The 26366-nt window shown below is 35.9% G+C and overlaps 1 protein-coding gene across 2 annotated transcripts; it reads right to left on the reverse strand.

Moving 5' to 3' along the window:
- Nucleotides 1-3896: 3896 nt before the first annotated feature.
- SAAL1 (serum amyloid A like 1) lies at nucleotides 3897-25499 on the reverse strand. Of its 2 annotated transcripts, none has more exons than XM_016139509.2 (12): nucleotides 25323-25499; nucleotides 23938-24051; nucleotides 18707-18790; nucleotides 15394-15473; nucleotides 13762-13821; nucleotides 13515-13630; nucleotides 12995-13175; nucleotides 11075-11157; nucleotides 10798-10986; nucleotides 7580-7773; nucleotides 5853-5945; nucleotides 3897-5188 (listed from the first exon to the last, which is right to left on the reverse strand). In XM_016139509.2, exons 1-12 carry the CDS (start codon nucleotides 25452-25454, stop codon nucleotides 5096-5098), a joined length of 1419 nt encoding a protein of 472 aa, XP_015994995.1. In that variant the 5' UTR covers nucleotides 25455-25499; the 3' UTR covers nucleotides 3897-5095. The 2 variants fall into 2 exon arrangements, with proteins under 2 accessions (XP_015994995.1, XP_015994994.1); XM_016139508.2 differs by having other exon boundaries at nucleotides 7580-7776; nucleotides 25323-25498.
- Nucleotides 25500-26366: the final 867 nt, after the last annotated feature.

Below are 26366 nucleotides of genomic sequence, written 5' to 3' on the forward strand. Positions count from 1 at the left end.
ATCAAATCTGCTAGAGGTTGTATGACCTCTTCTGTCTGCTCCTCTTACACATGACTCTCTGGAATGCAAGCTCCAATGCAAGATTTTTATCTTTCTCCACCACAGTATTTCCAGTATGCGGATTGTCTCTTTTGTTCGCTGCTCTCTTCCTAGTGTTTAAAACAATGTCTGGTACACAGCAGAGAATAAACATACATGACTGGCTGCTCTCAAACAGGATCCTCAGTCTTGCAAGTTACATGATCTTTAGAGTCCAATGCTCCTGAATCAATGTGATTTCCTCGGTTTGGATTAGGAATCGAACCTTGTTTAACCATACACTGTAAGCAGAGCAAGAATGTAGGTAGGTCAGGGACAATTGTCAGAGAAGGGGGCAAGGGTAAGCAGATATCCAGGTGTCTATTTCAAATAATATATAAGACCCTTCAGGATCTGGTCCATGTCTACCCACAGGATGCAAATATAATATAGTTATTAAAAGGTCATACTTTAGGGTCAGGCAGGACAGGGTTCAAACCCCATGTCAGCTACTTACTGTCTACATAACTTTGGCCACATTACTTAATGGCTCTGATTTTTCATTTTCCCATCTGTAAAATAGTAACAATTACCTTATAAGACTATTGCAGAAGTAAATAAGATCTTCACAGAGTTCCTGGCAGACAGTAAACCTTCAATAAATGGTGGCCATTTCTACCAGGCATGTAAGTCTGATGTCTACTACACCACTCTGTGTTCTTCGATAAACTTTATCTCACATTCATTTTAATTTCAACTTTAGTTGACTGTATGAGGGGTGCACACTTAGCCCAAAGCAGGCAATCCACAGGCTAGTCAGTGACCCACAACAGCCTAATGAATAGATCCTCTCCCTTCCAGGTATGGTTTCTGTGGCATGTCTCTTTCCCAGAATTTCATTCCTTGCCAGGGCCCTGAGGCATGGAAAATTAAGACTAAAATGAAAATAACCTCCTTCAGGATGCTGCTAAATTATGTAAGTCTTGAAGACATGGACTTCCAAGGAAAATACAGCTGTTAAAAAAGAACACTCACATGCACGCAATAATCATAGAACTAGGCTAATATTCCAAACTCTCTGGATCTGAAAACTAACTAGAAACCATGGAGGCTCTTTAGCTTTTATATTACAGATGTTCCTTGGGTTGCACAAAATTGGGTTTAAGCAAATCTCATTTTATGCATATTAACATAAGGTACATCATAGTATTTTAGCAATGCAGACTTCGCATTCTAGACAGAGACACAACAGTCAGGCTGATGAACAAAACTATGATGTGATAATGGAAGGCTGGAAGCATCCACCAAAAGACATCCTACGTCCGGTTTTAACTGGTTTTCTTTGGTTGTGCTTTAGGTCTGTCCTGGCCTTCAAGACTACATTAGGTCAGGTTCTTGTAGGCTTTGTTAGTCGAATGAATAAGTACTAAACATTGGTGACCCCTAGCAATTTGTCCATCCCTAAAATGTTATGGTTCCGCTTCTTTCCCTTAGTCTCCTCTACCCATAAAATACACCATTAAAGATCACCAATAAGAAATTTTCTTATTAAAAGTATCCCATTATGGTGCCAAAACATGTATGACATCAGTTCCTATCTGCTTAGTACTCACTAACATTTCTCATGACAGTCTCCTTGTTGAGTGTCAGCTAAAACAAACAGTGAAGTTAACATAACTTTTATATAACTAGTTCTATACTAATGGAAATGTTTTCTATCAAGTATTGGTATTGGTTTCAACTATGTTAAATTCAATAGTACTTAATGCTAATACAATAGTTTGTGAGTTTTATTTAGACATAAAGAAATAAGCAACATTCATAATTAAATTCTGGCTTAAAATTGTATGATTTACTTGCTTTTGAAAACATTAACAAGAAACCTCAAACATATATACAAAAATAGAACAGTATAAAGGATCCCCACGTAATCATCAATTCCAATTCAAGTACGATCTTGTTTGATCTACTCCCTTAACCCACTAATTTCCCCTCACCTCAGACTATTCTGAAGCAAATCCAAATTATTATATCATTTCACTTATATACATGACTTTTGAGTAATGGTTCTTAGATTAGATCTCGCACTTGCAGTAAAAAGAAAAATACTTCGAGAGGAGTATTTACCTATTTTCTCTTTCTTAAAAGTTCTGTCAAGAGCAGAGAGGAGATTGGAGTTGTAAAGTAGTAAAAGAGAACATATGCTTAAGTAGAACACAAAGTTCAGTTCTAAATAATAAGGGACCTATTTCTTATAAAAATAAACTAGTGATGAGTTTTTTAAAAATACCGGTTAAAACGCAATTTCATCTATAACCCCAATATTCCTCTTATACAATTTACTCAAATTCATAGTTAACCCTCAGGCACGGCATTACTGTAGCCCAGTTCTACAAAATACAAATTGGTTCAACATTTTTCATACATTTAAGATTTTTTGAACCCTAAACAGAGGCTGTTTCTTAATGGCTATAGTTGGTTTTTGCATGCATATCATCAAAAAAAGTACAAATGCTGAGATGTGGCTTTTAAACTTTTTCCCACTTACATGCCGAAGTTATTCAGGGTAACTAACTAAAAAGCTAAGGCAATGGGAAATGTTAAAAATAGAGTAGAAAAAAGCCTTTGATTTAGAGAGTTGGATCAGCCAAGAAAACAATTTAGCTATAGCCCATTAACTGCAGGGGATATCTTTAAAAAGGGGGTGGGCAAAGGAAAACATGTCTTCTGTATTCTGTCTGAAGCGGTTTAGATGCTTCAAAAATCAAATTCAAATTTAATCAGACATAGAATGACACATTTAACAAATGCTAACTCAAGTTCCTCTTGTCATTTCTTCCCTTCTCTGCAAAAAAAGTATAGGGAAAAAAATGAGTTTCAATTTTATGTGTACAAAAATTCTAAATCTATTTATGCTTGTGGAGAAAGCACCATTTAAAAATATCACCATAACTGATACAAGCACTACATGTTTTCTGATGAGTTCTTCTGATCATGTAGCATTCAAAATGTTTTAACACTGTTCATGCTTTATAAAAATATTTTTAACTATTAAATTATATAAACACATATATATCCTGTAAAATATATATCAAATTGTTTAGTAATATATAATTAATAGATTTAGGAAGTTTTCAAATATATCAAAATACTATGAAAATATGTACTACCTCATAATGTTATAATAACAAGTAACAAATAATCAGGTTCAAGGCATAAATAAGCAGCAGAAAATAGGACATCCCTAGCCTTTTCATGATGTATCCTAATTTTCTCCCTCTGTAACTTACCTGCTGTGAGTGGCACTTTTTCCATCAGATACCCAAGGTCCTTGTGTTTCCCCTTTTAAAAATGTGCTCTTGGGAAAACAAAATATGAAATTCATATGCACTGACCAATAACTTAGAGTATTATTCTTATGGGATTATTTGTATCTTAAACTTCAAGAGATAACAAGAGTGGAATTTTTAGCATCTGCTTGCAGGTAGTAGTAATTTGATTGGTACCTTTGAAAGTCTCATGTTAAATACAGTCACGTTCAACCTATGGATAAGATCATCACTGAAGATACACAAATATACATAAAGTAAACCTACCAATTAGAGTTTAAACAGTAAGATTTTAACTTTATAGTTCAATTATTTTCAGCAGGGACACTTTCGACAATAAACTACCTCCAAACTAGAAATTATGTATTTCTTACTAAAAACAGTATCCCTGTGTTTTATCAGCAAAAGTCACTCAAGGAAAGAATATGGGAAGGGGCTGTACCAGAAGAGAAGTTTAAAAAGCTGATTTTGTTACTCATAACTGATATTTTCTTAAAAACTATTAAAAATTCTACTTCAATAACTGAAATAATGCAAACTGGATACTTCTGTAAGTGTATTTGGTTGATTTTCTGAATTTATTTCATTAGGAAGCACTATAAAGAATGATAAAAATACGAAAAGGAAATCAGATACAAAACAGGTTATGAACAATCAGAAGTTATAAAACTACCTCAGTCTTAATTTTAAAAATCTGAATCCACTCAAGCAAAATCATTTACTAAAATACAACTGCTAGAATTATACTGAAAATAGAAAATTTGGCCAACATGCTTTCATCAAATTGTTAGTGGTTCTATCTTCATACAAACATTGAAAAAAACTGACTGTAACAAAGCTGTAATAACTGCTTTTGAGTTACTAACAATCTGTGGAGTCAACACAATTAACCATCACAAAATGGCTAAGATATGTTTGTATTGTGGCAAACACCATGGATTGGCTGTCCAAAGGCCATTCACATCTCCCTTCTCTCGTTTTTCTCTCCTATAAAGGCTAGAAAGAAAAAAGTATAGTACTCTATTTCAAATAACTAGCATTAGGGGTGACCATGCAACATGGTTCTGGCCAGGGAGGGCTGTCCTTCCAAATAAAAAAGAGAAAGTCCCTTTGCCTCTTTCTCCTTTTTCCTCCCTGAATGTGGATTGAAGGACCAGAGATGTTACAGTTCCCTTTAACCACAAGACAATAAACATAAACACAAAGATCTACATGGTAGATCATGTGGAAGTAAAAGGAGCCAGGGTCCCTGAGCCACCTTACTAGGTCTGGACCACCTACCTCTGGGCTTTTTATTGCATAAGACACATAAAAGCTATCAGATTACACTAATACAGTGAGGTTTCCCATTAGTGCAGCTAGTATGCTTAGAATGGATACAAATATAAAATTCTCACATAAAAATCAAATTAAAAGTTATGAAAAATACCCTCACCAACCCTTCAAATATTCGAAAGAGAACCTTAATAATAAGCTTATATTTTTGTTTTCTTTACTTGAAGACAACAACTACCACAAAAACAATACAAAAAAAGAAGGGTGTGTGGTAGTGGTGAAACAACTGATTCCAATGCCAAACAAAAGTGAGATAAGGCTAGGGGAGGTAGAAGGGCATGACTATACCACTTATACCACTGTACAATTATGCTCTTACGTAGACTTTATCTAATATTTCCTATATGTCAACTGTAACTGTCAGTAAAAAAAAAAAGTTTATTTCTTGGGCAGAGGAAATTACAATTCACTTTTTAAGTCTGAACCTTTAAACTTGGGAAGCTTTCTTCCAGGTTACCAGCAAGGGTCTTATCAACTTCATGAAGAATTTTGAGAAAGTCTTCCACCTGTGAGTCAAACCAAATAACCAAATAAACATTAAGTAGAGGAAAAGGTAGTTTACAGTATTGATTGTTGACTATAAAAATGTTCTACCTATGGTTTCTAAATAGTCCAATTGAAAAGAAATATTGACAGATCCCCATATGACAAATAACAGTACTTCCTGGACAGTCCTCTGAAACATTGAGGAAGTGACTAGTCCTTACCATTTTGTTTTACTCTTAAACTAGCATTTATCCTCCCACTGAGTCCCCTTTAAGGTCCATTAATGAAATTGTATTACCATCTTCCTTGCTGACATGACCCTACTTAGAAACTGCTTTTAATGATAGCAAATATGATATAATATGAAGAACCATAAAAACCTATTGACTATACCTATGAAGAATCTTATTTTTGGTTAATATATATGCTATTTACTTCATAACAGAAAGGGATACTATAAATTCAGTGCTGGTTCCTTTCTCTTAAAATTTGAACTGTTCCTCAGACTATCCCATGAATTATCCAGCAGTCATCTATCTGGCAAAGGCATTAAGTGAGTGAATTATATGCACTATCTTTTTTGACAACGGCCTCAAAGATCAAGCACTTATTCTAAAACATTTTATTTTGGAATTCTCTTAAAACTCAGCCATCTACATACATTTACTCATAACTCATACTCACCACAGGGCTATAGAAAGGAAGAAGATTTTGAAATGCACAGCAACATTTCTGCTTGTTTAACAGGCCCTCCTTCAGTCCTTTAGCCACCATGTCCTAAAATGAAACAAAACAACAAGATCTAACATTGGGAAAGGAAAAGTTTTAAAGGTATATTTAGTGAATAAATACTACTCCGTATATAACAATTCCCTAGTGATCCTAAAGGTATTTCGAATGTCCCAGCTGAAGCCGAGATCATTCCTACTTGTATAACCCAAGCATGTGCTCCACTGTAGTCCTTATTCTAGTGAAGGGGACCATCACCCACTCATCCTCCTGCACAAACCAAAAACTTGCCAAGACTATTCCTCCTCCTCAGCTGCTTGACCAACCACCACCAACCACAAGTGTTTAATTCTAGTCTTCTAATCTCATCCCACCCTTCCCCTCCATTCACACTTCCATTGTTTAGGTTCTCACCATTTTTCAGATTATTCTTGAAGATTACCAGCCACAAAAGCCTGTTGATTAGTCCCCTGGACTCCAGCCTCAACTCTCTCTTACTTTGGGAGTAATCTTTCTAAACAGATCATACCACTTGATACTTAAAAAAAAATCTTTAGTAACTCCTCAGTTTCCTCAAGATTAAGTCCAAATTCCATTAAGTATGGATATAAAAATGTTCATGTCACCACTCTGCTTTATTCTCAGCCTACCTTCCTCCTATATTCCTCTCACTTAAAATTCAAGAAAAATCTATGTCCCTCTCTCCAAAAAAAACATAAGCAACAGCAAACAATGGGGAAAATACTTGTCATGAATGTGCAAGATATAGTATTACCCAAGGAGTTCCATTCAAATAATCAAAATGGATAAATTTATAAAGCAGGAAACACAAACAATATACAAATATATGGAAAGATGTTCAAATTAATAATAAAAATGTAAATCAAAATAAGGCACAATTTAATCACCTGTGGAATTTAACTGGATATAAACTTATAACACCCAATAACAAGGATCAAGTACAATCAACATTTTCACATGTCAAAAGCACTTTGGCAATATGTAGCCACTATGCCTCATTCATCTTCACGTTTATAATGTCGAACCTAGTAATCTAACTTCCAAAAGTCTACGCCAAGGTAATAATCCCAAACTGGAAAAAGAAAGTGGGACGATTCACCAAAAAAACAAACCATGAGAGTAACAGATGTTTGTTTTAAGGAATATTCTTTTTGGAAAACAGTCAATGAATATGAATACATTCTTCACAGTTATAGTCATATATATTTTCTAAAATATATGAATAGAAAGGTTATGCTCAAAAGAAAAATATGCTAACAATCCCAAACATATTCAGGGTGAATATTTCTTAAAACAAGTTTACAATAGATTTTAAAAATTGAATTTTTGGCAAATTGGGTATTAAACTGGCTCCCAATGAAGTCTTTCAGTGAAATGATCTAAAGTAAAGAGAAGTGCTTATAGTATGTTAAAAGAAAAGCAGTCTATAAAAATTTTATCTACTACATTATGTGAAAAACACATATATAGATACACCAAATTAGTTGTTGGTTTAAGACTATAACCTTGGAGTGGTAAGTTTTATCTTTCTCTATTTTTCCAATTTTAATACAGTTATACTACTTTTATTTGCACAAAAGAATAACAGTAATAATAAAGTTGGGAGTATTAAACAATTTATACTTTCTGTAGCTGAAAAACTATTAATACTTCTTTCTTACCTTTGTTAATACTTGAAAAATATTAGAAAGAAATTCACACGAAATATCCTTTAAGATTTTCAAGTGGAAATCATGTTGGGTTAAATCAGACTTTTTGGTTTCTTCTGCATTAGACTCTGCTGAATTCTCTGGTTTCTTCTGACATTGTTCCACATTTTGTAAGACACGAATCAGGCTATCAATTAGAGGAAGATCTACTGTACAATCAAGAGGTATGGAATTAGCCAGCTAAATTTGGTTATTCATTCATGATTCATTCGTTCATACTGAACACCTACTAGAGGTAGGCATGGTATTTTAGGTACTATATAGTGAACAAGATCATTAAGGCCTCAACTTTCAAGAGACATTTTTATACTCTCAAACAAACAAATGAATAAAACAGATCATTTCAGATTTTGATAAGTTCTGTGAAGAAAATTAAAGGGGAGTATAATGAAGTAGGCTGGCAGGGGAGGTTCTCTGAAGAGGTGACACTGAGCTGAGGATTAAAGAATAAAAAGAATCAATGTAAAGAATCCAGGAAAACATTTCAGGCAGAGGGAACAAGTGCAAAAGCCCCAAACAGGAAATGTCCTCGGAGGTCTGAAAAACAAGAAGGCGGCTAGTGAACAAGGAAGGTACGAGAGTTTGGAAAGTTGGACAAGAACCCTATCACGTAGGGCCTTGAAGGCCACAGAAAAGAATTTGAATTTTAAGCTTTGACTTTCATAAAACTCTTAAACAAAACTTTTAAGTTTTGTTTTACTAAGTTTAAAAAAACGTATGATTTCTTAAAAGACGGAACAATCATTTTAATTAGCCTATAATAAAAACTGTACATAAAACAAATACTCAGACACAAAATATATTTTGTCACATGAACATGCTAAAATGTATTTCACTCTTAAATTAACCAGTGATTTTAACTCTACAATTTCTGCTTAATAATTACAAATCCAGGGAAAAAGTTAGCTAATAGCACAGAATCATGTATAATGACTTCAAAAAAAAATCTAACATTTCCAAATGTCATTTCTAGTACATGGCAACGGCATTTAAAAAAAATTAGCAACTAGGAAAATCTTATCCTTTATTTCTTCACTCAATGTCACCTCTTAAGAGCACCTCCCTTACCAGGCTGCTTTGTAATATTCTCTTTTGATTTACTCCCACTTTCTTATTTGTGTTATCACCAACTCTTGACTCTTAACATCCAATTCTTTACATCCATGACTTCCCTGTGGGTCACTCCAATCTATATACTATACCAGCCTCTCCTATCTCTTTCTCACCCCCAGCCATAACGTTGCAAAGCCCCTATTCAAGGCTTAGGGCAGGATGAGGGGGTGGGTGTTAATCAGTGGCTTAGAGGAGCATCTTTACACTTTCTCACCCAAATATAAAAATCATACATAAAAGTTTGGGAGGGAGAGTGAGAAAAGGATAAAGAACACCTAGTCTCATAACGTCAATTTATAATGAATTTCTATATACCAAATAACATGACATCAACACTCATTAAGCAAACTATGAATGATAAAAAGAAAAAAGACAAACATGTTAGTAAGAGACATTACTTTTCCTCTCACTCCATATCAAATCAAGTCAAAAAAAAAAAACCAAGGTTACACAAGACCTCAGCTCTAGACTCATAAAGTGCCTGCTCAACACCTCCATTTGGATATCTAGCAGACATCTCAAATTCAATGTGTACCTCAGGAAACAGGAACTCTTTCAGACAAAAATGCCAGACTTCTTTCCTGAACTTCCCATCCTGTCAGCAAATCCTGTTGGCACTACCTAAAACTGATCTGTTTTTTCCCACCACCTCCAGTCGCCACCTTAATCCAAGTTATATAATCTCTTGCCTCAAGTTCACAGCAGCCCCCTCCCTAACTCGTCTCCCTTTTGAATACTTGCTCTGCTACATTTATTACAAACATGGCTGCCAGAAGAAGCCTGTTAAAGTCAGCTCATGTCTATCTATCCTCTGCTTATAACTCTCCACAGCTCCCTATCTCATTCATAATAAAAGGCAAAATCGGTCCCTTCACACTCTAGCCTTTTACCTTTTTGGCCTCTTATACTATTTCTCCTGTGTTAACTTCACCCCAGCCATACGAGGTCTCAATGATCTTTCTTAAATTTACGAGGTATATTTCTAGTTTGGGATTTTTATACTTGCTGTTCCCTCTGTCTAGAATGCTTTTCTCCCCAAGTATTCACATGACTCACTCCATTATTTCCTTCAGGTCTGTACTCGATGTCAACTTCTCAAATGAAGTAACTTATCCATAAATGCAGAAAAGATTCTTAAAACAGTCAACATTTATTTTTCATTAAAAGTGCTTAATAAAATAGGAATAGATGAATATCTCCTAAAGTGGTAAAACATAAAACATAAATTGCTTGAAATCCCTCATCCACTGTGTCCCAAACAGTTCTAGAAACATTCCCAAGAAAGTCAGGAAAAAGGAAGTTTTTCTACCACCATCTTTATTTACACTAGAGGTACAAGGCAACCCATTAGATAAAAGAAATCAGGTAGGAAAGTAATAAAACCTACCTAACTTAAAGCCTAAGATTCCCACTCAACAACTATTAAAGATAGTAAGAGAATTCAGAAAGGTTACTGGATGTAAAATTAAATACACAGAAATCAATAGCCTTCATATATTAAACAACAATAATCAAGCACTACGGGTACTGATACATGACTAGAACAATGCAACTGAATAAAATGTACAGCGATATTTAAAACATAGTTATCACGAAATTTCAAATCAATGCAGGTTAAACTGGTTTATCTACTAACTGATGTTGAGACAACTGGGTACCATCTGGAAAAAAGCTGAAGCCATACCTCACTTGTAATATCAGAATAAATTCTAGATGGATCATGGATTTAATTGTAATCATAAAAATCATTCTGTGAAAGCACACTTATTTACATAAAAATATATTCATTTTATATTTCTAAATGAAAAAAAGCAGGACTTAAAACTATGTATGTTGAGTAACAAACAATTATCTCTAGACAGTAGGAATACAAGCACTGTGTTTCCTTTTATAAATTTTACACATTTTTTTGTGTTGAGAAAATAACTTTTTTTTTATAATCAGAATAAAAGCGCTAAAATAAAAAATGGAAGAAACCAAATGAACAATCAACAAAAACCTGGGCTTTAAAATCTGATAGACTACAATTTAATTCTGTGAACTAAAATGATACTTGCCATTTTCTATCTTTAGATACTCCTGTTCTGCTTGTGAACCATAGATGGCAGACAACACTGAGAAAATGGAGGCTAGCACCGTTTTCTGTTCTTGAAGTATAATGGGTGGATCATCAGGCTGGCAGAATTCATGGCAGACCAAGTCACAAAGTAAATTCCAAGTGTCTTTCCCAGTATCAGGACACTGTACTTAATAAAGATGATAAAGAAAGTAGTAATTTAAAAAAAGCAAACAATTAAATGAATAACTATAGTTCTTTCCCATATAACATCTTACCAATTGCTTGAATTCCATCATCTACTGTCGTAAGCAGCTGTAAGATATGCATGTAAACATCAAGCCCTTCCAGATTTTCAGAACTAAATACAAAAACCAAAAGCACTGAATTAACAACTTTACTATTTATAGATTACAATTATTTATTCATTCAACAAATATTCATCATTCTATACTAGCCACTGCCCTAAATGTTGAGAATAAAACAGGGAACAGGACAAAGTTTCTGTGCTCATCAATGTTTACATCAGATAATAGGGAAATCAGTCAAAAAACAAACAAATATTCTGCAATATAATCAACACACAAGACAAGTAGTGAAAATTCTTTTTCGCCTAGTCCCACAAAAGAATTAATGTAGAACCCTGCTAGGCGATACTTCTTCATTTCAGTTTAGTCTAATAATTAGAACAAAAAATGGCTAAGACTTTTATAGAATGAATATAAGGTCCACTGCACCAAACACTGACAACAATAAAGTTCTCAGATCATCCTAGCTTCCTAGATAATACTAAAACCATGTAAGAATAATTATTGTAATCAACAGTTTGGATTCCTAGAGACTCACAATCTTAGTTCTTCAAACAAGTAAGTGAAGACAGTGAACAATAAAAAGACTGTTCAGCAAATATTTATTTAGGTACCTACTGTTTTCAGGCACTATGTTAGGGTCTGAGAAACAGAGGTATAAAATGTTGTCTCTACCTTCATGAAGTTTATAGTCTAAAAGGAAAGCAGATAATTAAAGTGGTAATAACAAAGTGATGTGAATGTAAGCTAGAGGAAGTCCAAGGTGCTAGAAAACCATACAGCAAGCATACTTAGTTTAGAGAGTCAGGAAAGGTATCTTGAGAGATGAAGTTTACACAGAAACCTGAAGGGGCAAACACATGTTTGACATAGAGAAGACAGTGTGAGCAAAGGCTGAAATTAAGAGCCTGACTCAGCTGAAGAAATGAAAAAAATTTCATGTGGCTGAAATTCCATGGAGGGCCTTATAAGACACGTTTTTAAAAATCTGAACCTCGTCCTAAGGAAAGCAACTGAAGAGTCTTAAGCATGAAAATTGGATTATTAGTGTGTGCTTTGGAAAGACCACTCTACAATCTTGGCTTGGAAGGAGCAAGCCTTGAGGCAGGGAACTTAGGCAAGACAATGTTGCAGTTGTCCAGGTAAGAGACAGTGGCCTGGTGATGGCCTGGAAGGGATCCCAGAAAGTCAGGAACAAGGCTTGGAGGCTGACTGGCCATGGGAAAAGAGTGGGATAGAGAAGAGTCAGTAATGGCTTCCATGTTTCTTCCCTATTACCCAAACGGAATGTTTACTGAGATTGGGAATATCAAAGCAGGTTTGGGGAGATGATGATGAGTTTAATCCTCATTTGGATAAAGGACATCAAATTAATAGGCTTTAATCTGGGTTATTAAGCAGATCAATTAATTTTCTAATCTCTAGCAATAAACAGCTTCAGCAACCTACGAGACTTAATAATCACTCTTGGGAAGACATCTGAGTCCAAAAGTCAGTCACTTATCCAAGACTGGCATATATTCACAAGAAGCAAAAAAACAAATGATGCCTGACATTAACTGAAGAAGTTGTTAAATGTCCAATGGAAAAGAAAGCATAAGAAAATCTTTCTACTTTATTTATATTACACAAAATTGCACAAGAGTTTAAGATAGTAGTCACAATTAATGCCGAAACAAAGCCTACTGCTAAGTAATATTACGGAAGGTACTTTGTAACCATTATGATTTTTGCACAAATCAGATATATTGTCACCACAAATAGTAGTAGTGAATAAAACCTGACAAAGATGGGCTGTGTGCTATTCGTTCTGCCCAAAGGAAACTAAGATGACTTACATCTAAGGATACTTCTAACAACTGGACATTTTGAGCAAAAGAGCTCACCTACCGTACTTGTTTGGCAGCTTCAAGCACACAGGGCACAATTCTAAACACTTGCTGCTCTTCAGACTCTTCCTGGGGTTGGTCCAAAGGCTGAACAGCTCCATTTCCAATCCACTCCAACATTAACTTCTCATCCAAATCAAAGAGCTTGTCCACAACCTCCCCCACCTTCACCAGCAAGTCAACTGCACAGAATAAAACATATTGAAACGAGAAACAGAATTTAAAAAGCAGTAATGTTAATTAAAATTCCTAAATCTATTCCAATAAAGCCAGTTCTTGCCAAAGCATTACTTATTCCAAAAGTAATATGTTTACCTCCTTTGTTTAACTTTGCTTGGCTCCCTTCATTTTTAAATAAGGGACTTATCAGTATCCTAGGAGTTTAAGAAGAAATTTTATATCTTAAATTGAAATACTCTCTCACCTTATACTTAGCCTTTAAGTGGCTTCCAGAAATAGTTACCTCGTTTCCTAACAATTAAACATAACCAATTTTTTTCCTAGAATGCAAGGTGACTTACCATTTGTTGAACTTGACATGATGAAGCAAATGCTATCATAAATAGCTGGGTGTTCCCGGATTCTTTCCACCCAGACATTGGCCACTTCTGTCTGGGAAATGCAAGTAAGCAACAACCTACATGATAAATGTGAGCTTAATATCTATCTTTCAAATACAGTAAGGGAAATTCAGGAATGAAGAATGAACTATTTTCCTAGACTCCCTTATGGGTGAGTATATAGAACCATAAAAAGAGGAAAACATACCTGCTTGTTTCCAGCAGAGTTGGAGGGTCTGAATCATACAAACAGTGCAATAATACCTGGCTGCAAAAACGGAACAGTTAAACCAATATGCCTCACTTCTCCCATTTCAAATATCAAAATAGAGTTTTTATTTTTAATAGCATACATAAACATAAAAGCCGATAAGATACAAATCTATACTTGATAACTATAAAGCAAACACAGGTTTTAAAGAAACGCCAACAGTGCTGCCTCTCTATAGCCCCTGAGTGTCACTTCCAAATCACAATTCTTTCCCAGCTAGAAATGACTACTACCCTGACTTTTCTAGAAATCATTTCTTATCTCTACTCTATAGTTTATTTAATATGTATTTGATTTTGAACTCTATATGAAACTATATAGTATGCATTCCTTTGGACTTTAGTTCTTTTGCTCGCTACCATATCTTTAAGATCTACGCATATTGTTCCTATAGCTGTTGTTCTTTGATTCACTGCTGCAGAACATTCATTGTATGAATATGAGATAATCTATTTTCCAGCCTACTATTGAGAGACACCTGGGTTGAATCCAATTTTGAGCTATTTCAAGCAATGCTCTGTTCCTGTAATACTTTTTGTATGAGTATCCTGACATACGTGTACACAGTTTCTCTAACCATACATCTATGAGTGGCATCACTGGGTCACAGTAAATGCTTACCTTCCAACCTGACTACACAATGCCCACTTGTTCCAAAGTGGTTGAACAAATTTATATACCATCAGCAATGTAAATTCTTCCATTATAACTTTAAGATAAGCAATTAACTTACAAAACTTGTTATTCATTCTCAGCTTTTTGATAGAGACCACTAGAGACCAAACATAATTCTGAGTCACTTACTCCATGAATGATTATAAATTATTGAGGATACCTTTAACTGGGATGTTAAAGTCTCTCCACACCTAGAAGAGCCAATCGTCTCTATTTTAACAAATAAACATTCATGTAACAGTCAGTTAAATGACTACAATATTAATAAAATCACAAAATTTAGCATTTAATTCCAGGGTGTTCTCAGACCTCTTAAAGTAATCATCAGGGTTTCCACCACTAAAAAACCTTCCACCCAGAACTTCCTTGCACGGAGAAGAGAACTAGCCTCCAAGAAAAATATGAAAGTCTTTGAATCACAGAGGCAACTTTGTATCTTCCAGTCTGTTGGCAAGTCCCAACCTCCACCCCTGATCTAAGTCTGAGTTCTCAGGGTGACACTGGTCAACAAGTCTAGTTTTTCCAGACTGAGCCTTCAGATTCCCTAAGACTAAACTGTTAGACTCTGGATAGATGCCCTATCTCAAAGACAGGTGCACTATCTTTGCCCCACTGGTTCTTATCCTATCTGGCTTCCCACCTGCTGACAATTTAGGTTCCTCTGCTACAGATCAAGAAAACGGGCCTAAATCCTGAATCACACGTCCATAAATAGTGTGGAAGCCCCTAGCTACCATCAACATACAATAAAGTTCTTGGAGAGTGCTCAATAGGAGAAAAAAAGTGCTACATTTCATAATATTTTCCTATCTCTAATAGGTATTAGGATTTCATTAGGAATATAAAACATGAATCTTTCTTTTAAAGACATAATTATTATGTAGTAAAACTTACCCAAGATTTTTATCACTGCTGATGGACACACATATCTCCTGGAAACAGGCCATATTACCTAAAATTCCCACGCAAATTTCCTGCCAAATCAAATTTCACAGGTCACAATGGTTCTGAGATAAAAGACATATAAGAATAAACACTTGAATTTTCTCTGAGCCTTAAAACTGGGAAACAGCATAGAGAAGTATATTGCCTGCACCCTAATCTTTTGATAAGTTCACAGTATGTGGGAAGAAATGAAATACACGAGAAAAAGAAAGATTAAAGGCAGGCAGGGGTTAGAGAAGAAGACATCTTATGGAATGGATGAACTGAGCCTTAAATGATAGTCAGGATTTAGATATGCAAATAAGAAAGGCATTCAAACAAGGGGGAAAGTATCAGGAATGACAAAAAGGAAATAATGTACATGGTTAATTCAGTGAACAATAAAGAAAGAAAGTAGCCTGGCTGTTGCACAAAGTGAGAGACTACCATGAGATAAATGCGGCAGGTAAAAAGGATCAGGATTAAGGGCCCTCGAGGCCGTGTTGAAAAGTTTAGATTTAATTTAGGAGGTTATATGGAGCCATGAAGGTCCTCAACGAAGGGAACATCATACTGCAATGATATTTTAGGAAGATTATTCTGCAGCAAAAGGCATATTGCATGATAGTGAAAATACTTTTTAAAAAGTAAATAGCTTCAGTAAAAACAGCTAATGTTTATTTAGCACTCTCCATGCCCAGGCACTACTCTAAGCACTTTCCATGTATCATTTCATATAATAATTTATGCAGTGGATACCACTATGATCCCCATTTTTTAGATTAGGCAACTGAAGCACAGAGAAGTTAAGCAACTTGCCCAAGATCTCCAACTAGGCAACAGCAGAGCTCCAGAGCATGAGCATTTAATCACTGTGCCATACCACATCTCAGTAATCAGGTGCAAAAAGATGAGGGTGGTGCTGACAGGCAAGGAAAGGGATGAAGTGAGAAAGAGTCAAGGTGAAAGCAAAATAATCTGATGCGGGGCAAAGGGAGAAAGGAGTGGGACACGATTCCTAGGTTTCAAGTTGCTTCATTTCTCCAGTCGGAGATACTGGTCCCACTGACAGGAAAACTGGGAAAGAAAGTGGAAGAAAGACTATAATGAGTTCAGTTAGAGTGGTGTTTCCAAACTTGCTGGACTATAAGAATTATTCATGGAGCATGTTAAAAATACAGCTTTCCAAGTCTCATCTCAGAACTACTCAATCAGAATCTCCAGGGCAGAGCCTGAGAAGCTATTGATTACTAAGCACGTTGTATGATTTTTGACCAGATAAGTATGACAATCACTGAGTTAGGATATATGGAATTTTGGACTGGAAAATATAGCATGAAAATAGAAAATGCCTAAAAAAAGTTGGAGATGCGACACCATAAATCATAAGGAAGGTCAAAGTTTTGATCCCTGCAGGCACAGATTTACAATTTAAGGGTTTAAAGAGAGGATGAGCTCACGAAGGAAAAGAATATAAAGAGGACAGGGATTTGGGAGACCTTAAAAGGAGTCCACACTCAGCATGCAGGAAGAAAGAAAAAAGCCAATAAAAGTGACAGAGACCAGGAGAGGAAGGGGGCACCGAAGCTATGGTAGTGGAGTTTCAATAAAATGTGGGTGATCAAATGTTGGAAAAAGATTAGAAGAGAGTAGGGGCAAGAAGGAAACATACACATTTCCCTTACAGAGTAAAAAGGGAATAATTGAATGTCCAATCGAAGACCAAGTTTCTCAGTCTTAGCTGCTCATTGGAATGAGGGGAACTTTAAAGTTCCAAGGGAAACTTTAAAAGCTGTCGGGAGCCTCATATTTGGAGATTGTTTTAACTGGGTATAGCCTGCCCCAGGATTTTTAAAAGTTCCCTATGGCAAAGCTTCCCAAAATGCGGGCCCTGGTCCAGAGCACTAGCATCACCAGGGAACCTTTTCAAATCCTCAATCCTACTCCAAACCTACTGGACCAGAAGCTTTGGTTGTGCCTCATAATCAGAGATTCTGGGATATGCTAAAGTTGGAGAGTCCATGTCCTAGGTGATTCTAAGTGTGGCCAAGGGTGAGGATCACTGATATTGACAGGCTGTAGCTCACAGACGCATGATATGACTAATTCCTGAAAGGTGTCATTTCTGAGATAAGCTTATTTTCTTTAAGTACGAATCATAAATCAATGTACTTAAGTTAGAAAAATCCCATGGAAAATAATATAACTGTAAAATCTTTATATTAATATAATGACCCAAAGAAAAAGTGGTTCGTCAGTTCATCAGACTCCAATTCAGGTGGAGCACTGTACTAATAAAATTGTAATTCGACATTCAATTCGTAAAAATATCATATAGAATTCTCCACTTTATAATTTCAAAGAGAGACTATACAGTACAGCAGTTACAGAAAAAGATAGGTTAGGCTCAAATCCTAGCTTCATTCTTTCCTAGTTTTATGACCCTGGACAAATCTCTTAACCTGAGACTTATTCTTTTATTTGTAAAGTGGAGATAAATGCCTACCTCATAGACTAGTAAAAACAAACACTCATTTAATAGCAATAATTATAATTAATAGATATTTACTAATCACCTATGACATGCATAACGCATAGCAACCTAAACACCACCAAAGTACAATACATTGCAAAGAACATAAATAAAGACAAATGAGATTACAGATAACTGTCTGGGGAGTTTACCATCAGCAAGGGCCACTGAAAGTTTACTTATTTGGGAAGACTTAGAAGAAAAGCACCACCTTAGAATGAATACTGAGAGGGGATGGAAAGCATAGAAAGGAGATGGTGATCATCACAGAAAGCTCCTGAGACATTAAGTAGACAAACCTTGTTAAATTAGAAGGACTATCTGGAGGGTAGATTTTGTGTTGGAAAAATGAATAAGATTCAGATTATAGAAAGTCTTAAGCAACAGGCTGAGTTTAGAATGAGAGTTTTTAAGCAATGGAATTTTAGAATAAAAAGGCGCAATAAAAAGAAATGGGGGGTCTGAGCACTGTCCCTTTTCTGCCACATCTCAGTAGCATAATTCAGTTATGTTTATCTGTTTCCACAGCTGTTACATAAAAGTATTGATCTCCCTAGACCAGCCCAAATCTAAAATTCTAAGACTCTAATAATTTTAAATACCACACTACCTAGTACCTGGTAATGCTCAATAAATATTCAGACTGATTTGTTGCCAGTAAGAAAGTTAAAGTGAGAAAAATGAAAGTCTGTTCAGCATTATCTATTGTAAATGCTCCAAAGAGGAAGTTATAAAAATGTAAATACTTACTCTTAATCGAGGACACTTGGATTTGGCCAGTACTCCCATAAATATGTCAGGAGCATTAAATTCTTGGAGAAATAAAGCCACATCCTGAAAATGAAAATTATCATTAACTTGAATGTTGACTATACCTCTTTATACCCCATAGCATAGGTAACCATAAAAAATTAATTCCATATATACCTCTTTTCAGGCACAAGGGAAAAAAGTTAGGAATTGAGTCAGTAGACAAAAATAATGTTAAAAAATCCTTTTGGTATCTGGTCCCAAAGTAATGAAACAAATTCATAAACGAAGTTAACACCAACAATAATGATGGAAATTAACAGTTATTGAACAAGCATTAAATGCCAGGCACAGTGAAGTAGTTTGCACATTACCTCATTTAACTCTCAAAACAACCCTAAGAAGTAGTCATTATTAGTAGTCCCATTATACTAATAGACTGAGGTTTTAAAAAGTTAAGTAACCTGCCCAAGATTACATACTCAATCAGAGAACAGGGCCAGGATATGAAATCAGATGAGTATGACTCAAGGTCATGCTCTTAAGAGGCACATCAGGCATTCATTCTTTAACAAATATTTACTGAAAAACCCAAGTAATAAGCACTGTTTTAGTCTCACAATAGTGAACAAGGTTAAGTAAAGTCTCAGTCCTACAGAGTTTTCATTCTAGAAAAATGAACAATGAACACAGAAACAATGAAACTACATAATTTCTAGGTGCCACAAAGAGGATAAGAAATGGAGACGGAGGTTACTTCAGAAATATCAAAGGAGGTCTCTCTGAAGACATCACATTACGCTCTTAAGAGAAGGAACTTTTAAATCTGTAAGACGACACAGGCTCAAACCAATTACTGAATAACAAGTGTTAAGCAATAAGGTGAACAGATTCTGCCTAGCGTATCTGGGAAGGCATCACGGAGGAGATGACATTTAAGCTGGACCATAAAAAATGAGAAAGATTTTGACTACTGGAGCCATTCCAGGCAGCAAGGGGCATGAACAAAGCAGGAATATGTGAAAATATATAGGAAGTACCTGGAAGTCTGCTCAAACACTGAGTAGTAGGGAATAAGGCAGAGATGTAGTCTCACTGGAGAAACTTTATGCCAGTGATCAGTGGACAGCTTGGTTCTCTAGACGTGCTTCAAGAGCTACCATTAGGAGGATGAAGAGGAGCCCAAAAATCTGACTCTCTCCTCTACCAACAATCTCATTCAACCAGCAGCTCTGTTTTACCTATTTTATATTTGAGGATTTTTGACATAAAGGTTTCATTTGAAAAATGGGTTCCATTTCCTTTAAAAAAATTTGTTTTAACCATAACTTCAAATAATTGTAGTATAAGCAGAGAAGAGATTTGAACATACTCTCAACAACTCGATCTAATTAATATCTATACAACACTCCACCAAGAAGCTGCAAAATACACATTCTTTTTAAGTGAACATGGAACCTTTACCAAGACACCAAATTCTGGGCCATAAAACAAGTCCCAATACATTTAAAAGGCTACAGAGTGTTCACTGACTGCAGTAACTGAAAGATACCTGAAAAATTCCCAAATATTTAAAAAAATAAATAATGTACTGTAAAATTACTCATTAACCGTAAGGAAAATAGAAAACATTCTGAACTAAACCAAAATGAAACAACATATCAGAAGTTTGGGGTACCGCTAAAGCAATATTTAGAGGAAAAATTATAGGGTAAGATGCCATGTTAAAAAAGAAAAATGGTTTCAAATCAACAACCTCAGCTTCCATCCTAAGAAATCAGAAAAAGAGTGAATTGAACCAGAGTAAGCAGAAAAAAGAAAACAATAAAGATCAAAAAGAAAATCAATGAAACAAAAAACAATAAGGCAACAGAGAAAATCAATAAAACCAAAGGCTGATTCTTTGTGAAGATCCATAAAATTGTTAAACTTCTAGCCAAACTGATCGGGGAAAAAACAGAAGCCACAAATTATTGATATCAGGAATAAAAGAGGTACCATCAATACAGAGTGTAATACTATGAACAACTTTATTCCTATAAATTTGACAACTTACATGAAATGGATAAATCCCCTGAAGAACACACACTACCAAAGTAACCCAAATAGCCCTATATCTACTAAAGGAAATGAATTTATAGCCTAAAATTTATACACCAAAAACCACTAAATGGTGAATTTTATGGTACTGAGATCTATCTCAATAAAACTTTAAAAAAAAAAAAAAAGTAATACACAAAACTAAATACAAACACAAAAAAATCTTCCCACAACAAAAATTCCAAGCTCAGATGACTTCCCTGGTGAATTACACTAAATATTTAAGGAACAAATAATATCAGTTCTACACAAACTCTTCCTGAAAAGTGAAGAGGAAAACTTCCCAATCTGTGAGGATATAATTACCTTGGTACCAACAACAGACAACAAGAAAATGAATACTTTTCAAGGAAAGAAAGAAAATTCCTAAACAAGGTTTTAGCAACTTGAAAATCAATCAACACAGTTCACCGTATTAACAAACTACAAAGAATACCACACGATCATTTCAATATACTCAGCAAAAGCATGGCAAAATCCCAAAACCATTCCTGATAAAGACTCTACACAAACCAAGAACAGAGGGGAACATTCTCAGTCTGCAGCTGCATCATACTTAAGGAAGACTGAATGCTCTCTGCCCCTACAATCGAAAACAAGATGAGGACGTGCCCTCTCATCACTTCTACTCAACTTCGTACTACAAGTTCTTGTGGGAGCAAATGTACAAAAAAAATAAATAACAGAAATTCAGATTGGAAAAAAAGTAAACTGTTTTTACTTCATATATAGGAATCATTTATGTAGAAAATGTAATGGCATCTACAAAAAAGGTACTAGAACTTAAGTAAATTTAGCACGGCTGCAGAATATGATATACAAAATCAATTACATTTCTACATACTAGAAATGATCATTATATATTAAATTTTTTTAACTTACAAAAAAATTTATCGTCTACAATAGCATTTAAAAATATGGAACAGTCAGAAATAAATCTGACAAAAGATGTGAAAGACCTATTCACTAAAACCCACAATACTTTGCTAAAGAAATTAGAGAAGGTCTAGATGAATGGAAAGATATAACTTGTTCATGGGTCAAAAGACTCAGTATTAACTTATCAATTCTTCCCCAAATGATCTATGAATTCAACTCAATCTCAGTCAAAATTCTAGCAGGATTTTTGTAGAAAATGACAAGTTGGTTCTAAAATATGGAAATACAAAGGACCAACGACAACCAAAACAACTACGAGAAAGAACAAATTTGAAGGAGTATCCCTACCTGATTTCCAGTCTTATTATCAAGCTACAGTCATCAGAACAGTGTGGTACTGGTGTAAAAATAGACAAATTGATCAATGGAACAGAATAGAGTCCAAAAATAGACTCACATGTATATGCGCAGACACTAACTTTTGACAAAAACTCAAAAGGCAATTCAGTGGAGAAAGCACAGTCTTTCTTAACAAATAAGTTATAACTGGATATCCACATGCAAAAAAAGTAACTTCAATCCATACCTTGCATCATACTCAAAAATTAACTCAAAATGGATCATAGACCTATAAGTGAAACCTAAAATGACAAAACTTCTAAGGTGAAAAAAATAAGAAAACACAATTTTAAAAATGGGCAAAAGCTTCAAACTGACATTGTACCAACAAAAAACAAATAACAGATTTCAAATAAGCACATGAAAATATGCCTGACATTATTAATAATCAGAGAAATCCAAATGACAATCATAATGAGAATCACCACAAACTTATTGAAATGGCTGAAAATAAGACTGACCATACCAAGTGTGAGGATAATGAGGATGAGAGACAGTGGAACTGTATCTCATACACTACTTGTGGTAATGCAAAAATGTAAAAAACACTTTGGGAAACAATTTAACTGTTTCTTACGAAGTTAAATATACACCTACCATATGATCCAGCCATACTATTCTAGGTATCTACCCAAGAGAAAGGAAAACATATGTCCATACATACTTATACATAAAAGTTCACAGCAGCTTTATCTGTAATATACTAGAAATAACTCAATTTCCAACAATAGGTATATAGATGAATAAATCATGTTATACAAATATAATGGAATACCACTCGGCAAAAAAAAATAAACTACTAATATACACAACATGGATGAATCTTAAAATAATGTTGCTGAGTAAAAGAGCCAGACCCCTCCATAAAATAATATGGTCTAATTTCTATAAAACTCTCAAAAAATACAAACTACTCTGAAGTGACACAAAACTAATCAATGGTTGCCTGGACAAGGTTGAGGAAGAGAGGGACATGAAGAAACTTTTTAGGGAGATAATGTTCACTATCTTCATTGTGAAGGTTCCATGTGCATATACTACATCGAATTTTTTTCAAATTGTACACTTTGAACATATGCAGTTTTTGTACGTCAATCATGCCTCGGGACATTTGGAGTATATTTTGTGCCAATTATACCTCAATAAAGCTTTCAAAAAAGAAAATAAATAGTCATTAAAAAAATTTTTAAACAGAAAAATACAATTTAATCTGTGTTTTAAGGAAAAGATAACTTGGGTGGCAATGTGTAAGGCAGAAGGGAAGTGAAAGAGATTAAAATATGGATTTTAATCAGTTATCTATTTCAAAAGTCCACATGATAAAGTGAAAGATTACATAAATCAACCTCTTCAGCCAATTTTCTTAACTGTAAAATAAGGGTACTACCTATATTAATTACAAGGTTATTGTGAAGAGCAAATAGAATATGAAAATGCTTTCAAGCTATAGAATACAATACGAATGTCATATTATTATTGTAATTATATACATGTAATTCTTTCTTGCTCCCTTCTAACTTAATTATGGTACATCCACAGTCTCCCAACTCTTACCTCACTCTCAAATACAACACCAACATTCTCTTTAGGTAAATAAGTATCCTGGGCTACAAACATTCTAGCATTCAAGAGAACTATATATCTAACCCAAATCCAATCACAGCTTAGATTATCTACCCTCAAAAACAGAAGTGTAGCATTTATAGCTCCTGGCACTTCATTCTCTGTACCATATACAGGAGTGATTACAGACACTAGTCTTTCCTCAGAGATTAAGGACCAAACCTTTAAAAAAAATCTATTCACCACCTCCTTATCCAACAATCTTTTCAGTTTCATTTGCAACCCCATACCTCATCCATTGACATATCCCATACTCTGCAAATTTCATTCTCCATTTCTTCATCAAGCTCCATCTGCTGCTCCTCATCATCTGAGCTGGATTTGGTGTTTTCAGGGCTAACAATCTTCAGAAACACAAAGGAAGAAAAGAGATGAATGAACGCTGTCCATAGTACTCCTCAAGAGATGCTACCCCACAATCATTTAGAAGTCACAAAACTACTACCCTCAAAGTGTCTTCTCTTGCAAAAAAACTTTAAAGAATTTAGTATCTTAGGTAAATCTATTCATTCAACATTCACAGAGTAAATACCGTTGCTAAGCACAGGGGTAGAAATACAAAAATGAGTAAGATTTAATCCCTTGCTTTCAAGCAGTTTAGGATCTAGTGGAGGGAAAGACATGTAAACTGTAATCACAAGAGAAAATGCTAAGTGATTCAAGTGAAGTGTGGACAAAGAGTTGTGAGAGCAAAAATGATGGACCAATGACCCTAGAGAAGATGGAGAAAACTTCTCAGGTGATATGTAAGCTAAATCTCTAAAAAACAGTTTGTCAAGAAGGGTAGAAGAGCGGAGAGAAAAGTACTGGAGTTTTAGTTAAGAAAAGACCTCGCATGTTTGGGGGATGGAGATCAGTTTAGAGTCATGGGCAGAGGAGGCTAGAAAAACTGCAAAGAGCCTTGGATTCCAAGCTAAGAAATATGCATATTTTCTCCTATGGAAATTATAAAAAGTTCCCATGGACAGCTTGTTTGTTGATTGATTGAAGATTTTTTTTTTTTGTAGAAGATGGACTGTAGAGAACTGAAAGTAGTAAATTAGTTAGGGAAACGTGGGGACAAGAAAAGTTCACATTTTTTGAGAGCCTCCTTTAAGCCAAACACTGCTAAGCTCCCTATGACCATTATCTTATTTAACCTACACAATAAACTTATATAGAATATAGATATTATCATCCCACTTTAGAGAAATTGAGGTTCTGAGACATTAAGAGACTTGCCCAAAGTCACGCGGCTCGTCTACTACAAAAGTCCGCGATATACATCAATTAGGACTTAGGTGTCAAGAACAACTGTGGAGAGATGGGAAGCAAAGCCCCGAGCAATGTATTTACGGGGTCATATACTTTTGGAAATTTTTTAAAAGTAAAATATTTTAATCGCAAGCACTTCAGCACCCCTGCTATTATACGTGCTGAGGGGCACCAGGAGCGACTCCCGCAGTTCTGGGGTCCGCAGAGGTGGCCAGGACGCAAGGCAAGAAGCCCAGGCGCCCGTGCCTGCAGAGGGGTCTTCGTGGAGATGGCGGCTCCCAGGCAGGAGGGGCTGCCAGAGGCGGGGCCGGGGGTCGGGGGAAAGGTAGTCGGGACTCAGGCGAAATGCGACTTTCCATACCTGAATAAGCCCGCTGAGCACGCCAAAGAGCCAGTGCTTGCTGTAGACCGTGCTCCCTATGCAGTCTCCGCCGGCCACCACCTCCTCGTCCTCGTCCCGACTTGGCGGCGGCGGCGAAGGATTGCGGTCCATGATGTGCGACCACCAGCGGGCTACAGCAGCGCCGGAAGCCGCCCAAGGAGGCGAGAGACCAGAGCGCCCCGCGCGCCGGCTGCGGCTCCCGCCACAGCGCCCCCTGCTGTTCGGAGCCCTGCCGGCCCGAGCGCCGGCCCAACAAACCTCACTCAGGCTTGGGAGCCCAGATACTTGATCACCCCCACCACACTCTACACGGAATCCAGGCGTGATCATATTTATGATTGTTATTTGCCACCCTCACTGGACTGGGTATTCCATCTTCCCACATACTCTGTGCTAGGCTGTACAGGACACGTTTATTTTGCTATAAGACCTCGGCTTCTGCACCTGTGAGTAACCACAGTAGGCAGTAAGAGCATACCCAGAGGCATTTCTACTCCAGGATGGTGATCAATAATTTAATTATACTATGAAATGTCTGCAAACTACATAAATATGTCCCAATAAATGAAAACCAATTGTATTCCCAACTCAACTTCTCCTCCGTCAGATCCCTGAAATGCCAGTGACTACCCCAGCGCCACTCAACTTGAGGAAATGTGATGGCGCAATGTTGGAGTGAACAGCGTCAGAGACGTTAACTTCTTGAAGTTAAAATATTTTATTTTTGTAAATTTTACAAAGACATTTGCCATGTGAACACATTTTTAGAGTTCCTCCTAGGCCTTGGAATGGTCCCATGTAAGTGGGGAGCCCTCGAAGCTTAAGCTTCATCAACTTAACAGTAAATCTGACTCTGCCTACGTGCGTGCCTGATAAGACATGACAATAGTCATGCAGGAGGACGTGAGAGAGGAAAGGAGGCATCTGAAAATGCAAAGTAAATGGCTTGCAGAAATGACCGACTCAGCCAGTTAAAGCCCCTTCCTGACTGCCCTCTCTCCCTCCTTCCAGGACGCTCCAGCT

Source organism: Rousettus aegyptiacus, unplaced genomic scaffold (assembly GCF_014176215.1).
Source record: "Rousettus aegyptiacus isolate mRouAeg1 unplaced genomic scaffold, mRouAeg1.p scaffold_m13_p_5, whole genome shotgun sequence".
NCBI lineage: Eukaryota > Metazoa > Chordata > Mammalia > Chiroptera > Pteropodidae > Rousettus > Rousettus aegyptiacus.